Source organism: Paralichthys olivaceus, chromosome 8 (assembly GCF_024713975.1).
Source record: "Paralichthys olivaceus isolate ysfri-2021 chromosome 8, ASM2471397v2, whole genome shotgun sequence".
In the NCBI taxonomy this organism is placed as follows: Eukaryota; Metazoa; Chordata; class Actinopteri; order Pleuronectiformes; family Paralichthyidae; genus Paralichthys; species Paralichthys olivaceus.
This window is the reverse complement of record NC_091100.1, coordinates 12,922,722-12,947,598: the sequence shown is the minus strand read 5'-3', so window position 1 is coordinate 12,947,598 and position 24,877 is coordinate 12,922,722. Positions and strand designations below refer to the sequence as shown.

The following is a 24,877-nucleotide window of genomic DNA, read 5'->3' as shown; positions in this document are numbered from 1 at the left end:
ACAGTTAAATAGAAAAGTGTGCGTCTCTTATGTTGATGAGCAAATCAAAACAACCCCCCTGTGACCCCCAGCCTGAACCTGTCAGTACATTAGTGTTGTAGTTCGATTTTATACACATGCTGCTGACTAGTAATTCAAATAGAGCATCAAATGCTTTAGCCACAGGCTGAAGATAAAGTTGGAAAATACGTTTCCACATGGGCTCCAATATCTACTAAGTACTACTACTGTCTCAAATACAAATGTATTTGCAAAAAGTTGAGTCTTGCATTCGTGATTTAAAAGTGGGATATATATATATATATGTAAAGAGGAGACCTGACAGTGAGGGATCCACTACACAGCATGCTCGATCATCCTTTGATTGTGATACTGAGTGGAGTGGAGAGGAGAAGGATCTAAGGGGGTCTGAAGGGGCTGTTACAAAGTAAAACAGATATATTTCCCTCTGAAAATGTGGTGGAGAAGTTGTATAAGATCTCTCACATCCTCAGGAAAAACATTCTCTTGTTTTAATCAATTATCTCACATGACAATGATGATTCTTCAAATCCTCCAGCTGCTTTCCACACACACACACACACACACACACACACACATACACACACACATCCTCACAGACGCGCACAATCTGCTTAGTGAACCCCAGTCACCTCAAGAGTCTTCATGTCTCCTGGTGAATGTCAGCGTTGTCTCACCTTGTTTGTTTTGCTTGTTTTCGCAGGTGTGGCCACATACGTGTGCATGTCCCACTTGGGCTACTGGGATCCCCAAGGCCCTGACCTCAGCAACTGCACATCACCCTGGGTCAACCACATCATGCAGAAAGTAAGTCTGAAAGCTGCTGGTGGCCCTCATGGCTACACGGCTGAGCCCCAGTTTGAAGATATGTATTATGGATACAGTCCTGGAGCAATTTCTCACGCATGAAGATGCACTGACCACAGGGAAAGATTTAGGCCACATATCCATCTTCATTTGTTATCCCTAACTCGTGTTTGAGATCTGCGAGATTTTATGTAGCTGCAGGGGGAAGTGCTCGCCTTGTAACTTCCCACAATTTCAATTTATGGCTTTTGAGTGTGTTCTCACATGAGCTGAAAAGGCATTAGAGGGTTTCTGTGAAAGACAAAACATGGAAAATGATTCCTTTGAAATCAGCATTGGAGCAGAGGTGCTAAATTAGGAGTTGTTTCTGTAAAGTGTTTTTAAATGTTGTCATAAACACTTTATAAGCCCTTGGATTCTCCTTCAACCTTAACCGACTTTGTGCTCCTCCATCCCTTCTTATTCCTCACTTCCTTACTGCACCTACCATCCTCATCTGTCTCATTATCCATCTGTCCATTTCCTCTCTGACTCAATCCGCTCTTTCCCTCTCTGTCCTTCCATTTTCCTTTCTTTTATTTTTCCATATGTGTATTGCTGCTTTAATCCGAAACCCCCTCTGCCACTGTCCTCCTCTGCTCGCTAACTTTTTCTCCTCTCCCCAAATTTGACTTCCCTTCAAACCTTAACTGACTTTTTTGCTCCCATCAATCTTTACTCTATCCCTCCCGTCGCTCCTGTCACCCTGTTTGGCTCACAGCTTCGTTCGGGTGAGACAGCTGCGATCGTTGCCAGGGAGCTGGCGGAGCAGACCAAAGGACTCCTGCGCCCTGGCGACGTGCCGTCCACGGTGCGGGCCATGGCCCAGCTGGTTGAACTGCTGGACGTCCAGCTCAGGAACCTCACCCCCGGGGGCAAGGACAGCGCGGCCCGGAGCCTCACCAAGGTACGGCCTCAAGAAACGGTTGTGTTATTGTACAGTGAGTAACTGAGTAAGAATTTCTTGCAGACACTGGTATGGGGGAGGATACAAGCTAGATGAAAGATGAAGAAAAATAAAGAAGGATGAAAGAGAGAGAGAAGGGAACAGATTGAGTGATAGTATTGAGCTAATAGTTAGATGAGTAGCATATAGTTAGTGTTTTTGTCTTGCACTCATTCAGTTGCAGAGTTTGAAGAAGCACCATACATTACTCTGCAGATTTCCAGATGATAAATAGCTGCTTTTAGACATTATTTTATCCTCCTCTGCGTTTGAGTCTTTGTAACAAGTTTTGCTCAACATTATGGGTGATAGATAACTGCTTTTAGCCTTTGGCAGGGTTCCTCAACTCTTTCCAGATCAGGCCTGAAATTTAATAAAACTCTTGTCTGGCCTGGGAGTTATCCTCATTAAAAAACACAGCGCTCGAGATGAAAACAGGCCTGGGACACGTTTTACGTCATAGCTCATTGTTTAATGAACTTCAGAGTCTGAGTTACAGCGGCGAAGATGTTGTCGACGGGCCAGAGTGCTCTCTTCAGCATTACATTAATGGAAACTCGTTCCCTAGCATGGAAACGATGTGTTTCACCACAGTCGAAGACGAGGAAAGAATTCAGCTCTATACTTTGTCCATGTAGGCATTCAATTAAAGAGAGTTTAATCATTGGGGAAAGGCTGGCTTGGTCGGCTAATCGGCCGGCTGAGTGGATGACGGACCCTCTCTTGATCATCTCTGCTGAGGTCAACAGTGATGGGCGGGGTTTAGCAGCCGGACTGACAGCTGCTGCCTCCTCTTATACAGTCACTGGCTTTGTTCTTTGTGACTCGCTCTGCTTTATCTTCCCCTTCTGCCTCCTTTTGTCTCACTATCACCATCACTATACCTCCTCTGTCTACCGAAGGCTGTTTGGGCATTCAGTACTTATCCTCAATATCAGGCACCATTGTCCTTAATTAGTTCAGTGTTTGTCAGCGCTAGTTGGAGACTTTGTTTCACTAGTTCCGCATTTTGTCTTGGTTGAACAGCTATGCTTAGTCAATATTTTTCCACAACTAGTGCCACTAATATCAAACTAGTTCATAGACAGGCTGCATTAGAAGCAGAAAAAACACCAAATAGTCAGCTTTTTGACAGATTAGTGGAAAACCGGACCAAACTAGTTTACATTTGCATTAGTTAACTAGTGAAGGCCAAAATGCTCACTAGTTAACCAGTTTTTCAACCTTTTTGTCTTTACCAGTTCACACGAAAAGCCAAAATGTCTTCTAGTGACACGATTGAGGATTGAACTTGCCAAAATGTTCTCTAGTTAACTAGTCGATGCCTTTCCCCCTTAATAGTTAACTAGTAAAGGACAAAAAGGGGCATTTGGACACTACTAATTAACTAGTAGATCTTTGGCTCTTTGACTTTTTTACAGCTCACTTGTTAACTAGTAACACTCTGAGCATTACCAGTTCTGTATGGTTGTCAACTAATGCATCAGAATACAGACCAGCTAGATTTTTCTGTTGCCAGTGAAGTGGCCAGCATTAGTAGTGCGACCTGTTGGCAAATTAGTTCAACAACAGTGGCACTAGTTGGAAAATGTTGACTAGGTTGCATATACTCAACTAGTGCTGTCAAAGACTGAGCTAGTAAAGGAAAATGCAGCCTGACATGATATAATGGCTTTCCATGCTGCTCCCTCTCAGTAATGTGTGATGTGAACACATTGTGGAGCATGTGTAAGTGGAATCAATTAATTTGTGTTTTGCTGTTGACCAAATGGCCTGTTAAAGGTTGAATTTGTAGAGGGGGGGGGGGTCCTCAATTTAAGAGGAAAAGCTCTCCTCTTGATTTCAATAATGACCCAATTATATTTACCCAATTGAGTAATATGCCGGCTTATTATGATAATTTTCATTAGGAAATCGAATACGACCAATCATGCATGAGTAACATAGTAATTAATGCCATCAATTCAGTTGACAGTAGAAACTGAAAATGGGTGGAAAAAGGAAAAGGGTAGGGTAGAACAAGGAGGCATGGAAGACGGTGAGTGGCGAGGGAGAAGAATAACAATATGTCTCAGCCACCAAAGTCTTTTTGTGCAATGTCAATGAAGTGGGTGTGACTCTCTGTGTGTACGTGTGCGTCGGATTAAGAGGTGTTACACCGCTAACTGCTGAATTGTTTGAATTTACAGCTTCAGAAGAGAGAAAGGTCCTGCAGGTTTTTCACACAGGTATTTCAACTTCCTGGTATGGTTGATTACTTTGCCACACCATGGTCCGACGTGTTTTCTCTTTTTTCCTTCATCTCAGCATGATATTCGTGAAGCAAGCTTTTGTGTATGTGTGCTCTCACACATTGTAATGCTCTTAACTTTGCTATGCTGCAGCAGTTGATTTGCATCCTAACCCTTTGAGGAGTCGTATATGTAACAGGACGAGTCTGGTCCTGATTACACTGCATCAGAGTTACTGGTAATCTTCCACTAATGTCTGATAATAACATTTTAAGGCACTCTCACACCCATATTTTTTGGTCTTGACTTTTCAGATTTGTCCAATATAACCAAATAACAAAGGTGCGTCAGAGCAGGGTCTGGACCAATGGACCAAAGTCTGACCAAAAGAGATGGTCCGGATCTGGATCAAACTGGTTTGGTTAGGTTGCAGTGTGGGAATATTATGTTTTAATAATTTGAACTTTCTGACCAGTTGCAGGAAGTTGAGACAGCATTAAACAATAGAAGTAGTCTGACTATTAAATGTTTGATCAACGAGGACATTCATTTTGCTGGAAGGCAAGACACAGCTAACGTAGGTGAAGTAGTCTTTAGTACGCTCCCTAAATTATAATGTGAAACAAAACTAACCAGATCAAATATAAAGAATAGAACAAAGACAGGAATCTTGGCTGAGACCATGGTCCAGACTTTCTGGTGTGAAAACGCCTTCAGTCTCCTTAAAGGGTTTGCTGACATTCTTTTGTTTTCAATTTCATTTCATTTTCTTTTCTTTTTTTTGCATTCAGAATCAATGGTACTGATTAGCAGCCATGATCAATATCAATAATAGCTCATCTTTTTTGCAGTTCTGTCTGCAGAATAGTTATCAGTCCTACCTGGACCCAAATGACTCGCTATCCATCTCTATTGGACGAAATGTCCTCTCTGCTGCTGTGTCAGAGGGAGAGAACAGATTATGATGGATATCCTGTTGCATATTGTTTGATCACGGCTTCACTGCCTTAAAAGTATAACACCGGCTTGTGTTTGTGTGGCTCATTTGTCATCCTTGTTGGGCTGCTTGAGTTGATGTTTGTCTGTGTTGATGCCGCATACCTCACATGGTGAACAGAAAAATGTCTAACATCTTATTGGCATTTCTCTGGTCAGCTAAACTCATAATTCAGAATATCTAAGGACCCCACCGTACTCATCCATGTGGTGTACATCAACTGCAGAGTCTCTCTTTCTCTCTCTGCACCCTCAACCACACACACACACACACACACACACACACACACACACCCTTGATGGGCTAGCTATTTTTCTCCTGATGCAGGCTTTTTTTCCCACTCTCCTCTGAAAAGTCTTAACGTCAGCAACAGTCAGCAATGTCACATCATAGAACATGGCTTAGGTCTATATGCAAGCTGACACACACGCAGACATATATAAATATATTTTCACCAGTGATCTTATGCTGTCACGTCAGAACAGTCAGATATGTTGATGTGTTGCCTTAATCTATTAAATGCTGCGTGCATTTTAAAGAGTAGCTGTTTATTTATTTATTTTCTGAATGCTAGTTACCGGTCTGGATCAAAATGTTCCACCACACACCTTGGTTACTGCAGGGGGCCGGGAGTGATCGATTAAATAATTAGCCGTAGTAATGCAAAACCAAATTATACCAACAGTCCCTTACTCTGCCAGATAGAAATGTGCGTGATTAGGGATGTGGTGTGGTGCTGCCCTCTCCTCGTTAATTATCTACAGCACTAATTGCCAAGTGAGGAGAGTGGGTAGGAGGTTTGGGTTCTTAATAGAGACAAAAATAATTGAATTCTCTTTTCCTCTTTCCCTCTCTCTTTTTCTCATCCCTCCTCTTCCTCCCTCACTTCATTTGGGGAGCTGGGGACTCGTTTCATGTAAACTAAATTGGCAATTTATTCATGATGAAGTTGGTGGTGTGGAGAGGCTTTGATGCTGTAGGGTGGATTGATGGAGAGAGGTAGATTCTGCATGGTAGACCGAGGAAGAGGTGGGGGGTTGGCAGAAAATAAACGAGAAAGAGGGAGAGGAGAGAAAAGAGTCGCAGGGATGGAATGCGAGAGAACAAGAACAAAAAAAAACAATAAAGAGGGCAGTGAGGAGACAGTGATGCTCAATGACAATGTCTAATTTGCCCTCTATTTATGGATGGCGGGTCAGAGCGTGGCATGCTGTGAATTTAAAGCCTGATTTAGCTGCAAACTCATCCTGTCAGGGAAGACAAACTCCGACAACAACTGACAGATAAGCCTGCTCCTCTGATGAAAACATTTTCAAAACATGCACTTTCTCAGAGCTCAGTCAGGCGAGTAGAAGAAAAAAAAAATCCATTCTTTCCTCCGCCCTCGCCCCTTTTCCGTACTTCCAACATCCCAACTCTGTCGTTGTGCAAAGCGTGTCCTACAGTGCGTGAGTGTACACATACTGTACCTCCATGCACGTGTGCGTGTGCCTGTGTTCCCCCGTGTTGCTGGGAGTAGTGGAGCGGCCCAGCTCTAGTCTGTCTTGCCGCTGCATTTTACGCTGGATCACCCAGACGCTTCAAAGCATTTCACTTCTGCCCCATTTACTGGTGTGTGTGTGTGTGTGTGTGTGAGTATACGTGGGCACGCTGCGTGTATGTGCACATGTCTACTCAGTAATACATAGACACACACACACACACACACAAACGACACTCTTATCTGTCTCTGCAGAGTCTCTCCCCTCTTTGAAGACCCCTAAAAAAACCTGTCTCCATTTTAGCCCTCAAGTCCTCGTACTTGTGCGGATAGAAATGTCACCAACTGCACCAGAGCTTACAGGCACACCCCCACACACACACCGCGTCATGTATATTCCATCTCTGACTTTATGATATCGAGATGTCTGGACCTCGAGGAAATCACACCCCTTCTTCTCCTTACCTATCTCTCTCCTCCACAGATGCAATCTCTGCGCCCGTGAATTAAATTTCAATGAGAAAAAAAAATCATATGAAATTGAAAATGCAAGATAATCAAAAGTTCAATAAGAGGCAATGAAAAGTTTAATGAGAGTAGAAAAGGCGAGGTTATCTGAAATGCGTCAAAGTGAGCGTTTGGGAGCAGCAGCAGCGTGAGTGAGTGAGTGAGTGAGTGAGCGGTGCCACTGATGTGCGCCTACAACACAGCGTCCTCTCTGTCTTTCTCTCTGTTGCCTGGACTGTTACTGTACAGCAAGTGGAGCAGAATGATGCACTGCAATGCTTCCCCCAGCACCTTGTGCACACCCTCAACTATACACACACACACACATACACACACACTGTTGGAGCACACACGTCTCCCATCCTGTCCACACTCTGCAGCAGCAGCAGCAGCACAAACAAATGGAGCCGCTCACATATGGCATTTGCGTCAGTGCATCTAAAGTATGTGTGCTCGTACTTACTCATCACATTAAGGCCTGATTTTAGCAGCAAATTGACTCTCTCTAGTGTAGCATTGGTCATCATCAGTGATATTAACATTGTGATCACCAAAGCTGTTTTCAGGCATAAACTCCAGAAAATGTCCAGGCAGTTTGATTTGGACTTTCTGTCACGTGTGAGCGAAGCAGCAGGAGATTCTCCCGGTCAGACGGTTCACAACAACAGAGGTCAAAGGCCAAAACGTCTCGATTACCACCTGGTGGCTGGCTGCAGTATAGGTCAAAAATCCCACCTCCTCCATGTTAGTGGATTGGACATGGACCAAACTACAAAGTATAAGCACATGTCAAACACGTTTTTCTCCAAGAGGTTTTCTATCATAGGTAGTTTTAATCACACTGGTGTTTGGTCGAGTGTTCATTGTTTTGGTGAGTTTGGTTTTAATTGGTTATGTGATGTTACAAGAATGATCGACTGATAGACAACTGACAGCCGCTCCATCTCGATCACTACTGTGCACTACTGTGTCCAAATGTGTAAGATGGTGGAGTTCGTATGTGGGATAGATTTCTGTCCCATGGGAGGAAGTGGGAATGCGTTGTCCATCTTAATATCTTTATCCTCTAAAACCAACTTTTTAAAAAAAAATATCGAAACCTGGAATAAAGCAGCGTTTTCCTGTTAAAGTGTATCAAAGCTTGTGGAGTCTTCTGTCGGTCAGTGACACCATGGAGACAGAGACAGATTTCTGTGTGTGTGTGTGTGTGTGTGTGTACACTCCATATCTGCTCCTGCTTATTTTTGTTGTTTGCTGAAGCAGTGGATTAATTAGTTTTTGTTTACATGTCCCAAACTCATCCGATATGAATTCCAGCTAATTAACTGCTCCGGCTAAAAAGGACATAATATTATCATATTAGCTTATTGACTGAGCACCCGTTTCACATGTGCGATATATTGTATCTACATTAGGATACAACACCCCCAAAATAAACAGGTTGGAATTCCAGAGGCCGACGGAGCCTTTTGCAGCACGTGCCATCAACAATGTTCAGCCACAGCGTTCCTCTGAATCCTCTCCCCACACTGTACACACACAAACACATACTCTTTACGTCTTGACAATCGCTCTTGCTGCCTTTCCACTTCTCCCTAACCCTGAGTGAAAAGGGCAGAGAGGAAGTTAAATGGCTGATGTGTGAATGCTCGCTCTTCCTCTCCGTCAACGACTGGAGACCCTTCTCTTCCTCGTGGCACCTGCGTTCCATCCCCCTCCCTCCCTTCCTCCTCCCCCTCTCCCTCCTCCAGAGAGACACGCATGGAAAAGAGCGAAACATATGTAAAGGATAAGAGAGAGTTTTCGGGTGGTTCACAGTCAGAGCAAAAGAAAGAGAAAATAAAGAGACAGGCAGGGAGTGTGCGATGTGTGTGTTTGATAGCACCTGTATTCGCTTTTTCGCCTCCCTTGTTCCCAGTGGACGCCTGTCACCATGGACTCTCTGGACTGTTTTATCGCTCTTCCCTGCTCGCCACTTGTTCTCCCCCCCACCTCTCCGCGGCTCTCTTTTTCTCTCGCTTTCTTTATCTCTCTCTGGGTCTCTTAAGATGTGTGTATCTGGGAATATGTTTGGTGCTCATGTCTGAAAATGAGGAGGTGAATTCTTAGGAGCATAAAGGAATGTGAGCCAGAGACAAAATAAGCATTGTTTCACAGAGAGTGCTTCATCTGCACGAGCCAGCTCCTCTGTGTTTAGTTTGGTAACAGTTTTTGGATCCAAAACGGCTCTGCACAGCTGGATATGACCCAGCAGACGTTATCTGATAAAACTCTAATTTCTTCCCAGACCCCCAAGCAAAAGTTTCCCAACTCAAAGATAAGACTGTTGCTTTAAAAGAAAAAAAGAAAAAGAACTGAATGAGGTTTGGGGATGTAGACACATGGAGATTACAATCAGCTAATTAGCTTAGCTTGCTTTTTAGAACATCTGTTATGGATTTTCTATCACAAAATTCTTTCTGTAAAGTGATTTTTGTAAGAAGAAAAGGTGCAAATGAACATTACATATGGAGTGCAACTTTTTGTTTAAGAGCTTGGTTACGCCTGCATGGGAATGCTACATTTGCATCACATTTTGTTGTCATGATGTCAACATGACAAATGAAAAGTCATTGCATTCTCACTAAACATGTGTGCATGGACGCCATTATTCTGATATGGACCTGACCCTAAGACAATGTCTGAATAAGACACTGCCATGTAAACAGCATTTTCTGAATAACCTGAATAAGGTCATAAAAAAATAAACAATAATCGCAATAAGAGCATTCTGACATAAGTCGCATTAAGTTGACATGGAAACAACTTAATCTCAATATGAAGTCCTGTTATTATAACAACAAATGGCAGTTACAACTCCTTTATGAGTGTAAAAGAAGATGGAAAATAGTTTTTGTGTGTTACTTATCTAAACAAGGTTAAAAAGTGCTTCACAAAATACATGGCCAAATATAATGAATAAAAAATCAAAGGTAAGTGGATGTTAGGGACATATTTAATTCAACTTTAAGCCCCAAATATTAAGGTCGAGATGGAAATGTCAAACGTATGACATAAATTTCAAGATCAGACTCTGCTCTGCAACATGTAAACTGGAATATGAAAGAAATATTCTATCATCGACTCATAATCGAAATACTGTCTTGTTCAGAATCAGGTCATAGAGGGAATATTGTTGTCCATGTAAACATCGTCACAGTTGCATCCCATAGACTGCTGTGTGCAGTCGCTAAGTCGCCACTACTATTTGCATTGATTCTCACATTAGCATGGTTGTGATAAAAGCTTCCTTCCATGTGACCTCATATGTGTCTCTGCTGCTGCCCCAGGCTATGGTGGAGACAGTGAATAATTTGCTGCAGCCACGGGCCCAGTCAGCGTGGAGGGAGCTGCCCACCACCGAGCAGCTACACTCAGCCACTCTGCTCCTCGACACTGTGGAGACCGGCGCCTTCATGTTGGCTGACAACCTCCTCAAGACAGACACTGTGCAGGAGACCACTGACAACATCCGTGAGTACAGTTTTTCTTTCTTTCTTTTTGGTAGCTTCCAGCTCTGTAAACTAAGCTTGACCCTGTAAGTGTCAGGGATCCTGTTGAGATGCCCTCGAGCAAGGCACTTAGCCTCTACTTGCTGCAGTGGATCAGAAGTGTGTCCAATTGGTGAAGGCTGTCGCGGCACTAGGCAGGAGTTGACTTTTAGGAGTGCAAAGTATGGCAGAGAGTGGAGAAAATCACTGGTACAGGTTTTGTTGACTTTACCTGAACAAAAACTAAAAGAGGAAAGAATTTCTACCATTTCGTGGCCTGATTTTGGCAGAAATATGGATATTAGATTTCTCAGTTCTCTTCCTTTTTTCTTTGTTTTACGAATTCAATAACATTGTAAACCTGCTCAGGATAACTATAAGATCTGAGCATATGATGTAATATCATAGTAAGAAGACAAGATGACAACAGGAGACCGCCACCAAAGATCTTAGTTTGATGCAAGCTAGAAACAACGTATTAATATTAATAATATCTAATGTCATTGTGGCTAAAAGATAATATCATCCACCATGTGTGCAATCACACACACACATACTGTACATGTGAACGGACATGTGGAGTGGGCATGAATGGAAATGGGGCAGAATAAAGCTGTTGTTACAGTGCAGAGAGGCTGAAGAGAGAAACATGTGAGAGTTTGTGCTCATGAACTGAGCTGCGAGGTGAACTGTCGGAGATATCTTACAGCACAATAAATTATAATTCATATTTTACAGTGTGTGTGAAGAATATGAAAATCCTCAATTTGTCAGAAAGGTAAACGAAAACTAAGCCCACAAAGTCGTCAACAACAGGATACAAGGAAAGAAACTTTACATAATGGGTAAACATTAACCATCTCTGAGGTAGTTCTAAAGAGAACCTTTTAAGGGGACAAGATGTTTTAGGTGTAAATGTTTGATCAGTTAAGAACAAAACTTAGCGATACATTCTGTCGAATTAATAATTTGTGAGCATGAATTAACAAAACATCTGGAATCTAATGAGACTTTAAATGGATTAAAAGGAGAACCATGTTAAACAGCCAGAATCTGAATTATTTCTGCATTTCTTAATCCAAAATCATTATCAAACTGAGTATTCTGCCTGAAGAGCAGTTTCCGCAGATTCTCGTAATTTTTTCCAATTTTCAATGTGACAAAAGTTATTAAAGATTTGAGGTAAATGCAAACCCTAGTGCTAAAGAACCACTGACACAGTATTAATGTTGTATCAGGCCTCTATAATCTCAGATCCTGGCCTGACTAGAATTTATGGTTTTAATTATTATTAATTAATAAATATTTGCTCATATTATAATCCAGTTACAAATATGTACACAAAAGCTGTCGAATGTATTTCCATTGATACCTGTTAAAGACATATTAGTATCTTCATTTAAATGTCTAAAATTAACGAGATATCTGTTGTACATTTAGTTGACTTATGTGTTTACATCATTCAACATGTTTCCAATAATGTTTAAACCCAGAGAAATCCCTAATTTACCTCAAGGTTAAGTTGTTCGTCTTTTAATTGCATCAAATATGCTTTAACTGCTGTAACTTACGGGGGGGAAACACACTGGTAGCCAGTCGTCTACTTTTTCCTTCCACTGTTTGTATTGGTCACTCGTAATGTGCTACGATTTTTTAATCATCATTTGCTGCTTAACGGGAGCAAAACTTTGATTCATTACCTCGTCCTTGAACATGATTTACACTTGAGTCACGTCAGGTAGCGTTTCATCGACAAAGGTGGTGAAGACAACATCTCCCATGATCCCATGCTGCTTCATGATGTCATCAAACTAGGTCTTTTGTTGTGGTTTTGATTGAGAGACCCCTAGCAGCCAAGATACAGACTGTACCTCTAAATTTAATAAAAGAAAAAAAAGAAACAAAACAATCATTTAAATAACCTAATAATACATTTCAGCATTTCATCAGATGATAAGATGTTGTGCAAAATTGTGTTTCTGTTACAACATATATTTCCAGCTGTTCGTGTTTGCTCTATCTCGAGGAGGAGGGACATAAAGAAAGGTCACAATGAAGAGGTGCGGGTTGTTGTGTGAGAGGCTTTGAAGGATAAAATCCACAGAGACTAAACCTAATCTAATAGAATACAGGGAAAGAGGTGGCCTTGGGGCTTCTAAGACAGGCATGAATTGTTTGCCAGAGACAATATTTTTTATTTCTTTATTTCTCAGTTCTTTTTTTCATCCCTCTACTTGTAGGAGGAATGGAATAAACAGAACAAAGCTGGTTATTATATACGTGCACCCCCTTCCTCTGCTCTCTCTATTTCGCTTCCTTCCATCATCTCCTCTCATCTTCTCATCAGTGGGCCCATGGACGCAGAAATACTTATGAGCAAAAAAGCCTCAGTGCTTGTTCATGCCTCTAGATGATGACATAAATGTGAGCCATCGTTTCATCTGCTCCCAGACCAGCCAGCTGCTCGCATTCGTTTCCCTTGATTATCCTGCTGTTTACTCCCCCCCCACTTTTTTTATTTAATATTTCAAGATTTCCCAACACATCGCTCTGCCATTACGAGGCTTCGCTGGACTTCTGTCACTCAGTCAGACATGAAAAGTCATGGAGGAGAAGCAGGCGAAGACGAAGAGAGAGAGTAGAGGAGATGATGAGTGGAGGATGATGCCGGATGAGCGCACGCTTGAGGGTGACGGCGGTGGTGGAATGTCAAGCGACGCTCTGAGGGTTTTTTTTGCTCACTTTCACATCAATAAGCAATAAAATCACAGCTATTTAAGTCGCACAACGTGGTTATAACATTTCATTCTGCTCCTATCAAAGACAGACAGTCGGATTCCGCAAACTCGGCGCCTCCAACGTGACTTCCTCGTCACGTTCTCGCTCAAGTTGAAGTAACGCAGTTCATTCCCAAGCAGCAACGATCCTCCTACACTATTTTACCTTACATAATTTCAGACTTGTATCTCCTCCAATTCTTTTCCTCCTGAACTTATAAATACAGTATAGTTACATAAACAGCCTCCGAGATGTAGGCTACCACATCTCTGAAGGACTTAAAACAGGAAATTATCTCTTAGTGGAAAATTTTGTCTCCACTTTCGTCTCCTTTTTGTGCCGTTAATCTTCCCTTCCAGCTAATCCAGTGGGCAGATCCACCGTGATTATCTCTCCCCTTTATTCATAACTGGCCCGATACCACCTCTCATCTCTTTTTCTCTCTCTCTCTCCATTTCCTTCCTTTCTACTCTTCTCCTTGCACGTCTTAAGCCCCCTCCCTTCTTTTCTAAGGCCATCAGAGGAGAGTGAGTGACATGAACAGTATTTGAACTATGCGTATTTAAAAGGAGCCACTGCTGCTATACTGTGTGATTCAATTTGATTTTGTGTGAGCGACTGTGCAGTGCAGTGATATTAAGATGAATAAATAGTGTTATTATTAGAACCAAATCAGTGATTGGAAGGTAACAGCGGTAACAGCGTGAGTGTGTGATAACGATAATGAACAAGGGTGTTTCTTTGGAGGAGGATTGTCATGACAAGGATCCTTTAATTAGATTAGACTCTGTGTTTTGATACCCCGCCGCTGTGTGTGTGTGTGTGTGTGTTGTATCTTGAATATTTGGTTTGGCTCATGTGAAAGTGAGGGACACTTAACCAGTGTTTCTCTTTCTTTATTTGCATTTCAGTGTCTGTGTTTACGTCTGCCTGCCTCACTCTGCCTCTCTCCCACACCTTGGTATCTCTCACTTTTGTGCCTTATATTTTACTCTATAAGAGAACACAGGCTACATCCACATGACTGTTTTCATTTGAAAACGCATCAACTCTGCTCAGGATTCGCCCGACGTCCACACTACTCCAGTTCCAGAGCCGCGACAATGTAGAAGTTATACCATTATAAACGAGCAGAAACCGAGACGTTGTGAATAGACACTCAAAACTACTTGCTGATTATGTCTTTTTCGGTCATGGCGTAGCCTGTTGTCTGATTTTACACTGATACATCTCCTGACACGGTTAAGAAACATGCTATTGTTTAAGCCTGAAAATGCATGTCATGAGACCACTCACGTACACGATGCACCCAAACTAAAATATACAGGAGTCGAAATGGATGTAGCCACAGTAATCTTTCTCCACTCTACACCACCCTTCGCTCATCTCATCCATTCTCTCCCTCTGACTACACTCCTTTTTATATTTTTTCTCTTTCCAGCACTTCTCCCTGACCTCTTCAACTTCCCTTCCTCTCACCCTCCTCCTCTCCCACTCCACCCCCTCCTCTTCCACTCTCATTTCCATTCAAGCATGTCCTTGTGTTGTTTATTTGATCAGGGAGCTGTTTTCACCACGAAAACCATTGTCTAAATTACCAAATCGCTCAGAAGCACAAGGTAGCAATACAGCAAAGGTATAATTAGTCCTTAATTAGAAACTTTATCGAATACATTACTTGGCTGTAATCAGGAATGTGCTAATGAACGTGAATGGTGAAATTACAAGAGACGGGCTGGATTATCCACCTTGCGTTTGTTGGACCGGTTGCCTGAAGACGTTGTTGCCTTTTTAATATAAAACATCCGGATGCGTGTCAGCTGTTTCATTTTCTTTGTTTGGGGAAAAGCTAGAAACCGCTTCAGGATTCATGCCTGTGTTCTGCTGTGATGCACTTAGTGAGAAAACATGGTTATTACGAAGCTGCAAAACAAATCCTCGTGCTACGTGTGTAATGTAATTTAATGTAATGTGTGTGTATGTGTGTGTTCCAGAGTTGGAAGTGGCCAGGCTGAGCACGGATGGGAATCTTGCAGACCTGACGTTCCCTCAGTCAGAGCTACATGGAAACTCCATCCAGCTGTCAGCGAGCACTCTCAAACAGCACGGCAGAAACGGTAGAGGAGAAATCACGCACTCTCTCCCTCTTGCTCTCACGATGAAGTCTGTGGCCGCTGTCTCTCTCCTTCGCTGTCTAACACTGCTTCAGTCTATTTCTGTACACAATTATCTTGAGCTCCTCTCACATGTTCCTGTTTGTCTTCTGACAGGTGAGATCAGGATGGCGTTTGTCTTGTACAGGAACTTGGGTTCCTACCTGTCGACGGAGAACGCCAGCGTCAGGCTGAGCAGCGAGGCGGTCTACCCTAATTACTCTATGATCGTCAACTCCCCGGTCATCACGGCATCCATTAACAAGGAGAGCAATAAGGTTTACCTGTCTGAGCCTGTGGTCTTCACTGTCAAACACCTGCAGGTAAGTGAGCTGCAGGTCATGACCTCCCTTTGTAAACATTAAAAAGAAATAACGTGCTGGATAATGGAAGAGGAGGATTTTAAAGGAAAAGCATGGTGATATTTGAAGCTTTTCTGAAAACTCACAAGAATAAAAGCACCACAGATGAATCAGGAACATGAAAACCATCTGATAACTAAAAGGGTTCATTATATACGCTATATGGGAGGTGTGCAGAGGGGTGGAGAAGGTGAGAAAATGGGTGAGGATGGATCTAAACTGACATCAGAGTAAGGGGCAAAGAAAACACAGAACTGGAAGAATTACATGATAAATGGAATACATCAACCACTAGAGGCCAAAACCAATAATAATAATAAATAATAATTGGAATTTCTTTAAAGGATTTTCTTTGTCACCAAAAACAAAACAAAAAAACATGGGCACTATGGGCATTTTTTTATGGTGCGCACAAGAAACCTTTGCATGTGTGCACCAGAAGGCTTGCATGATTTTATTTGACAACTTGTCCTGATTGATTTACATCTTCTCAGAAGACAGAAACAATTATCACACACTAAATACATTTGCAATTGTGTCACGTAACTTTTAAAAATTGTAAATTGTGGTGAGTATTTAGTTTCTTATCCAACAAGCAAATTCGTCTCCAATTGATGTTTCAGCTCGATGGCTGCAAAGACAAAAAAAACACGGTTTCAGTTGCTCATTTCCAGAGAACTCCCCTAAAGCAACACACACACACACACACACACAGACACGCACACACACGCACACAAACACACAGCTTCATCAGCGTACACAACACAAGCAGCTCGTACATGTACAACACGCACAGACACGGCACCGTCACCTCCTGTCATGACTGTGTTTATTTGTTGCTTCGCTCTCCCATTCTGTCCCTTCTGTTTGTTGTTTTGTTGTTGTTGTGTGTGTGTGTGTGTGTGTTGTGACTCCCTCTCTGTGTCTCTTCCTTTCCATCCCCTCTCCACCAAGTCCTCCCACCACTTTTCTCACTTTTTTTTGGCTCTCCCACCTTTTTCATGCTTCTTCCTCCCACCTCCCCATGACTAAGTATCTGTTCTGTCTCCTTGCTCTACCACCCCTCGTCCTTTTTGTCTCTCTCTCTCTCTCTCTCTCTCCATGTCTAACTCTCTCTCCCCCTCTCCTTAGCATTCGGAAGAAAACTTCAATCCCAACTGTTCGTTCTGGAGCTACTCCAAACGCACCATGATGGGATTCTGGTCTACGCAGGACTGTCGTCTGCTGGCCACCAATCGCACACACACCAGCTGCTCCTGCACGCACCTCACCAGCTTTGCGGTGCTTATGGCCCACGTGGAGGTCAAGGTAGGCGTTTGTTCCACCGTGCCTGCCAGAGGAGGCGGGAGGGGCAATATCAAAGGGTCAGCTGTTCATCATTTGATTAGTGGTGGCTGGCAAAGGCATCGTGGCAAAAAAGTGGGAGGGAGGGAAGGAAGGAAGAGGAGGAAAATAGATTTGAACTCTCCAGAGACTTTGGATCTTGGCAGGGGAGATTTTACAGATGATTTTTACAGTTGTTTCATCCGGCCTGTCAATGAGACGAGAAAAGAAATATGCACCTCAAACAAATCCAGCAAAACAGAATCTAGTTCACCTTTCATGAGACTTTATTTTATTAGTTTCATTTTGGAGTGACGAGAAAAAAAATAATTTGACATCCACGAGTCAGAGTGGGCAGTGGATAAAAACTCTTTTGTCCCTCTCTGTGTGGGATAAGCACCTTCTTTTGTCCCCATCTTTTGTCACGATAAGTTCCTTTTCCCAAATCGGCTTCTGTAACTCCGGATAACGCGCGACACCCTCGTCTGTCCCTGCGGCCCAGAGGATGTGTGTTACTTCTAAAGGGGTCATGGTCAGAGCTATGGCTCGGCAGCCCCCGTGTGAACACAGTGTGAGGGTTTGAGCAGTAGATCCATCACAGCAGTGCAATGTTGAACATTGCTCCGCCTGCCAGGTTGCAGGACACTGATGGATAGAGCCAGCGCACCTGTGCAACGCAGCGTAACACTGTGGCCCTGAACGCTCAGTGACACACAGCCAGACTTCCAGAGGGGAGGTGTCTGCCTGTGTGTCTGTTTGTATGTTACAACAATATGACTTGTGCGATTTCGGCGAAGGGCGGCACAGTGGTACAGCACTGTCACCTCACAACAGAGGGTTCCTGGTTCGATAGCCGGGTCGGCCAGGTTCTTTCTGTATGAGGTTTGCACGGCCCTGTATCTACGATGTAAATGGATGTTTGTCTCGGTATGTTGGCCTTTCCACATGCGGGCAAGCTATCCAGAGTGCAGCTAGCCTGATGTTGGCTCGTTAAGAGGTATAGATAGTGTATAGATGGAATAAACGACTCATGCTTTTTCCTTTCTCTTTTTCTGTACGTCTCACAGAAAGCAGACAGCATGCATGACCTGCTCCTGGACGTGATCACGTGGGTGGGGATCCTGTTGTCGCTGGTTTGTTTGCTCATCTGCATCTTCACCTTCTGCTTCTTCCGCGGGCTGCAGAGCGACCGCAACACCATCCACAAGAACCTCTGCATCAGCCTCTTCATTGCAGAGTCACTGTTCCTGGTCGGGATCAACAGGGCCGACCAGCCGGTAAGGAGAATGGATTTTCCTTTTTTTTTCTTTGCGTGTGTATCTGTGTAGAATGACCATGTGATACGCTGGCGACCCGCCTCTCATCCAATGTGAGCTGGGATTGGCTCCAGGCCCCGGTATAAATAATAGAGTCTGTGTATATTATTTTAACTACAAGCTATGACAAGTTGATCAATATTGAAATGTGACCTAGATATAGAAATAAATGAAAAGGACTATTTCTTTTCACAGGCTTCATTTGAAACTGCCTGTTTATTCATGCTGCGCTGGCACAGGCTGGGCATAATTGTCCACTGACCAACGGTACTGATTATACTGCAGCGTTGGCAGAGTCAATTGTGAAATGTTTACTAACTTGCTGTCAGTGGTTGACCACATTACCACCACATGAATAAGAAACAGCAGGTTTGGTACACGCAGCGTTCCCAGACTGAATCAGAAGCAGACATTTTTCTGACTCGCTATTAAACAAACAATATCCGTGTATTCATATAAGTTATGCAATGTTTTATTTGTATTTCTTATTCATTGTGACAAGAAAAAAACAGCCGGGCAAACACTTAAGTAATGGATTGAATGTTTGATTTTCAATCACATCACTACTTTACTCGTGGAAGAGGGGCTCGACAATTCCATCATATTAATCATTTTACAGTTTGTTGCTAATTAAGAAAGCATTGACAACTAAAGCAAAGCAGATATAGCATCTATACAGCATCTATAACATATATATGATAACATATATAACAGAGCTAAATTAGTTATTGTACTATACATATTTATGATATCTAGGTTACTTAACAAGAGGTATAATATATGTAATATATTATATTATATATGGCACCTCAGGGCACTCCTCCTCTGCCAATAGTTCCCTTATGAAATCACTAGATCCAACATCCAAGAGTATTTTTCTGAGAAATCTTGAAAATGTATGAAAGAAATCTCACAATGTTAAAGAAAGTAAAATACAATGATTGAATTAACCGTCCTTCACCAAGTTTCCTGGTAATCGGTCCAGTAGTATTCGTGTAATATGTGCACACAAAAAACATAACCTACATAGTAAATGTAATAAATATGTAGAGTACTATTGACAAGTAACCCAAATATAATGAATATGTAGTTTTGTCTTTTCTTTGTTCCATCACCAGTGATTCATAGATGGTTCTATAGTAGATCATCTTTTAAAGCTTTGTATTATCTTTTCTGAGTTCATGTTAACATTTGCATTTTGCCCTCAGGCAACAGTAGCAGGGAATCCCACTGGTTGTGAGGAGGATGTTTGTGGTAAATAAAAAGATCACAAACAAATCTCATGCGAGGCAGGATTGTAAATATGGCTTCAACCTGCGTTTGACTGTTCATATTAAGAATGCAATATCACACGGGTCCCCACACGTCACTGCTAATGTACTGTAGAATAACTGTGTGTAAATGCGTGTAAATGCGTGCTGAACAGAACTGTTGAATTTACATTTAATGAAAAGTGATTTAAATAAAATATAGACGAAATTATAAAATTGTAAAGGTTTTAAAGATGGGATTTATTTTATGTAAATGCTACTTGAATTCCATTGGAATGGCAACCAGCTCCTGAGCAGGGGTCATGCCAGGTCAAATAATCCATGTTGACATTCAGAACAACCTTGGGGTTTTATTCTGGCTCAGTGTGTCAGTGTGTATTGGCTGTATGTCATTGTGTGCATCAAAATGTCAAGTAGCATTCAATGATTCCTTTGCATTCTACTAAAAGCTGTGCATGAATGCAGTCTATTCTGCATGTCTAAATTCTATAAGTCATGGCCTGTCCTCTCAAGGTCCTGTATCAGGTTGACTGGCTCAATTGTGAATATAGTTCCAGGCTACAGCCACACTTCTAGCTTTTTGTTTGAAAGAGCATCAACTCTTGCACGGACAATAAGAGCCGCTAAAAATATAAGTTTTACTCTGAATGGGAGATGTTTGGAAATGATGACGCATGATGATGATGATCTGTCTTTGCTAATAGCTGTTTTGCAGTTAAATTGTGTCGGAGACAAGTTATTATTTGTAGCATTGCCCCTTCTGCAAATAACAACCAAATCCTTTTTGCACATGTCAAGTGTATATAAGTGTACCCCTGCGTTTTAGTATGGACAGGGACAGAGATCAGGAAAACCTAGCAGTGTGGATGTAGCCTCAGCCACAGCCCATGTTGTATATAACATAAATGATCATCTAATTTATAAGGACTTTAAACCTCATTAAGCATTTACAAAAAATCTGATTATTATGAGATGAGATATTGCCCTTTAATTTCACTGCACATGGTCATCTAACGATAATCTGTTTGTATGTATTAGAGTATATGTAACCTTTAGTGTAAAGGTAGCCCATGTTTTTTTTCTTTTTTTCTCTTCTATTAACTGGTTTAATCATCATTTAATCATTGGAGTGTGTGTTTATGGGGGAGGACGTACTCTCGGGTATATCCTTTGCCTCCCCCATACTAAAGTAAAGCCTCATGCATTGGCATCCTGCTGAGAGTTCAATGAGAAAACTATCTCGGATGAAGAGACAAGGCAAATTTGATATAATGTGTTTTGACATTGAGGTTTGTGTATTTGTCTTTGGTGTGTGTATGTTTGTGTAGCAGGGATCATGTTTCTTTGTACGCTTGTGTGCTGCATCGGTGTGTGTGGCGTTCTCCTGTTAATTACCGGTGACTATTTGTAACCCCCATTAACATCTTCAGCGTCACTTAGCTCACAGCCAGTTAAGCCAGTAATTCCAGCAGGAAAAGTAAATGACTTTGCATAATCAGCCAGTTTTTTACCTGTGTGTGTGTGTGTGTGCGTGTATGTGTGTGTAAGATACACTGTGCGATCATTAGAAATGGAAATGAGTGACTCCCTCGCCCCCTAAACTCATTGTCTCTCAGACATTAGGTAATTGTCTCTTGCTGAAAACCCCTCCATTATAAAAGTCTGTCTGTTCGCTCTCTCATTCAGTGATTTAGGAGAGACTCTTTAGATTAGAACATTGCCGTGAACGTGACGGGCCAAATCTCGCCGCTCATTCTTTCCTCGTCCTCTCTTCTAAAGCAGCACTCTTTTCTTTGTTTCCTTCTGCTGAAATCATTAATGTTGTTTTAGGTTTGATACCCCTCTTCCACTTTTCAACTACTCATCTTTGGGTTTTTCTTTTTTTTTCATTCAGGAGAGACTCTCTCTGGGTTTTTCTAAAGCCTCTTTCAGACATGATGTCCGGACACTTTCCTGAAAGGGGCTGTATGTGAGAAAGAAAACATACAAGTCACTAACTCCGGACATTTTCCAGGAAATGTTCCTGCTAGCCCTCTCCTAAATTATCAGTGGGCTCATTTGAGAATACAGTAGAAAAATGTCCAAAAATTCACATTGAGTCGGCGTGTTGATGGCGTTTCAAACACGCAATGGAATTGAAAAGTAAAAACACAAAATACATCAGAAACGCTGCTGGCCCCAATTTTATTTTCAAAACCTGCGTTCCCCCTCATCATCGATCCAAGAAAAGACATCTCTGCTATTATTCTTCTCCATTGCTGCTTCTTGTTTGTAGCCTAGCTCTTTCTGTAACTAACAACACACCACAACCACGTGGTATATAAAAAGTGGTAGTATGGATGTAGCCCCAGACAATGCGTTCTTTATACATGAGTGGCAACTCCCAGGAAAAATATTATCTATAGTGTTGAATAGAATAGGATGCCTTCTATTCTATTCAACACTAGTGCTTGTAGTGCTCTAGTGGAATGTTCATACGGGTGCTGGTTTCTGAATTGGAGAAAAGAATTCCTTTGGGTTGATGTTGGGTGGATGAGTCAAGCATATGTGCCGATTAGAATGAAGTCAGGGCCGATCTTTACATCTATAGTCTGGACCCAGTTTAGAGACATTTTCCAGAGTTCATGTTTGAAAAAAAAGCTTGAAAAAAATGAAATGAAAAATATAAAGCTTTTTATCAGGTGCCTCTTCAATCTGATTTAATCTCCATTTACTCACTTTCTACAAATCTCATTAGTTATTTCCATTACAATTACCATACCACAAACTAAATTAACAATAATGGCATTATTTTGAAAATACAGTTTCTTTTAAATCCATGTTTCAGTTCTAGTTAAGCATAAAACCTGATTTCTTTCCTTCAGATATTCAGTATCTAAGCTGATGTTACTGCGGCCTTTTCCCTGAGCTCTAAAATGTGTCAATTTTTATCGGTGCTTTGTCTCTTTCATACCAAGTTGCTGAGTCATTTTTAGTTTTTTTTACGTATTTCTGTTCATCCTTGGCATTGACAAAAAATCATATTGTATTCTCTTCAGTGCTGCCAAGTAATTTGCCCTCCTCCATAACCCCCTCCCTCCTCCTTTCTCTCAGCCCCCTTTTGAAAGTGCTTCTGTTTGAAATGTGGTCAATCAGCACAGGCTGCAGCACCGACTTGTCACTTGTATTCTCCCATCTATCTTCTTAAATAACTTGAAGATGTAGACGCAGAGTAAAGTGTGAAGGAGGCTGTACTAATGTTGCTCTCTTGAAGTGATTTAGAGTCATTCTGTCGCCTGTAATTGCTGTTATAGTACACTATGATTGTGAGCTCCCTCTGCTGCTTTCTGCTTCATACTCTCCTGTCAATTCCACAATTGTCGTGACGACAATAAAGTCTGGCTCACACTCGTATCACCTGAAGTGTTTGATTCTTTTTACCTACATCTCATCAAGTGTCCTGAGCATCGTTCCATGTTGTGTGACTGTATTTCTAAATCCTCTCCGTCTTTTCCTTCCCTCTCCAGATTGCCTGTGCAGTCTTCGCGGCCCTGCTCCATTTCTTCTTCTTGGCAGCATTCACTTGGATGTTCCTGGAAGGGGTGCAGCTCTACATCATGCTGGTAGAGGTGTTTGAGAGCGAACACTCCAGGACTAAGTACTTCTACCTGGCAGGATATGGAGTGCCTGCCATCATCGTGGCCGTCTCCGCCGCTGTGGACTACAGGAGTTACGGCACTGACCGAGTGTAAGGATAGAGGGGGGTTGGGAGGGAGCATATAGGATGACGGAAGGATAGATGGATGATGGGGGCAGAGAGGGAAAGGGGGGGTGCTGAAGTGCCTGCTGTCGTTTTGGCTGTGTCTGCCACAGTGGAGTCTACAAGCTGTGGCACCTCTGAAGAGTCAATTCAGCGAGGTTGAGAGGGGAGAGAGGCAGAGAAGGATGGAAGACTGGAGGGGAAGAGTGGGTACAAGCAGAGGGAGGATGCATGTTAGAGTGGCTGCATGAGCACAGCAGCAACAATGGGTGAATATGGAAGGATTTAACTTGTGGGAAAGATGGGGGGAGCATGGTGGAGCAGACTGAGGCTACGTCCATACTAAAATACATTTTCATTTGAAAACACATCCACTCCATACAGATGCACCTGCCTTCCACACTACTCCAGAGTTTTAGAGCCACTAAAACAGAGACGTTTGTAATCACTGCTTGTCCCATCTCAATTGGAAAACTGCAGAGCAGAGTTATAGTCTGGACGGGCAGAAGTGGAGATGTTTGGAACTGATGACGTAGACATTTACAACCAGTTGCTGATTGGTTCTTTCGGTCACGATGTAGCCTTCGCTGATTCCTCAGGCCCCTATCACATCCATCCCTTCCAGAAGCAAACAACCGGCATTAGCCTCGGCTACCAGTTTAGTACAAAACATTACACAATTATAACAGATGTTGTGCAGTTAGATTCTGAATTTTACAAAGATACAACTGTTTACATGAGCAGGAGACAAGCTACTATTTGGGGAATCGGCGACCATTCCCTTGTCCAGTGGGATCTGAGTCCTCTTGTTTGCACTAGCACGAGCATGTAGGTGTAGGCGAGTGGTCACATGATATGCATTCTGAGGAGAGTAAGTATGGATGGGGATCTAAACTGATCCAGAGTCATGACTGACAGAGCTCGTTTCAGTTGAAAACACCATTCTCAAATGAAAAAGTAGTTGTATGGTTGTTGCCTGAGGGAGAAAAGAAGTGATTTGAATGTTTGAGTGTGAGAATGGAGGGATAGAAACTGGAGTGGTGGGGCAGTCTGTCAGAGTGTGCACACATCCATACCGGTCTGCACTAGTGTGTGTAAAAAAAAAAAAGAAGCTTCCCAGGAGGAAGTGCAGAGCAGCGAGTGGGATGAGGACATACATTAAGAGCACATGCCTGCTTGACTTGTCCAACTGAGACACAGAGTGAATCCAAGAGAAGCCAGCCAGCAGCATCTCATTCAAATACACTGGAGTGAACATAACAACAGTTTCACACACGTGACCTGTCCACTCAGTTCATGCTGTGACGCTGAGAAGACACCTCGAAAGGCCCAATTTTTATTCATGCATGTGCATATTATGTGCATGATGTGCATAAA

General features: G+C 42.4%; 1 protein-coding gene across 12 annotated transcripts in view; it reads left to right on the top strand.

Annotated features, from left to right (window-relative positions):
* The window catches only part of adgrl3.1 (adhesion G protein-coupled receptor L3.1), a 119,864-nt gene that overhangs the window by 77,975 nt on the left and 17,012 nt on the right, over positions 1–24,877 (top strand). For 10 of the 12 annotated variants that reach the window (XM_069529992.1, XM_020100515.2, XM_069529993.1 and 7 more), the window contains 9 exons: positions 725–828; positions 1,589–1,774; positions 4,003–4,041; positions 10,358–10,541; positions 15,331–15,453; positions 15,607–15,812; positions 16,983–17,159; positions 18,242–18,451; positions 23,268–23,488. In XM_069529992.1, coding sequence (XP_069386093.1) covers positions 725–828; positions 1,589–1,774; positions 4,003–4,041; positions 10,358–10,541; positions 15,331–15,453; positions 15,607–15,812; positions 16,983–17,159; positions 18,242–18,451; positions 23,268–23,488 — 1,450 coding nt within the window. The remainder of the gene's footprint in view (positions 1–724; positions 829–1,588; positions 1,775–4,002; positions 4,042–10,357; positions 10,542–15,330; positions 15,454–15,606; positions 15,813–16,982; positions 17,160–18,241; positions 18,452–23,267; positions 23,489–24,877) is intronic. The other 2 variants (XM_069529997.1, XM_069529994.1) reach the window with 1 other exon arrangement.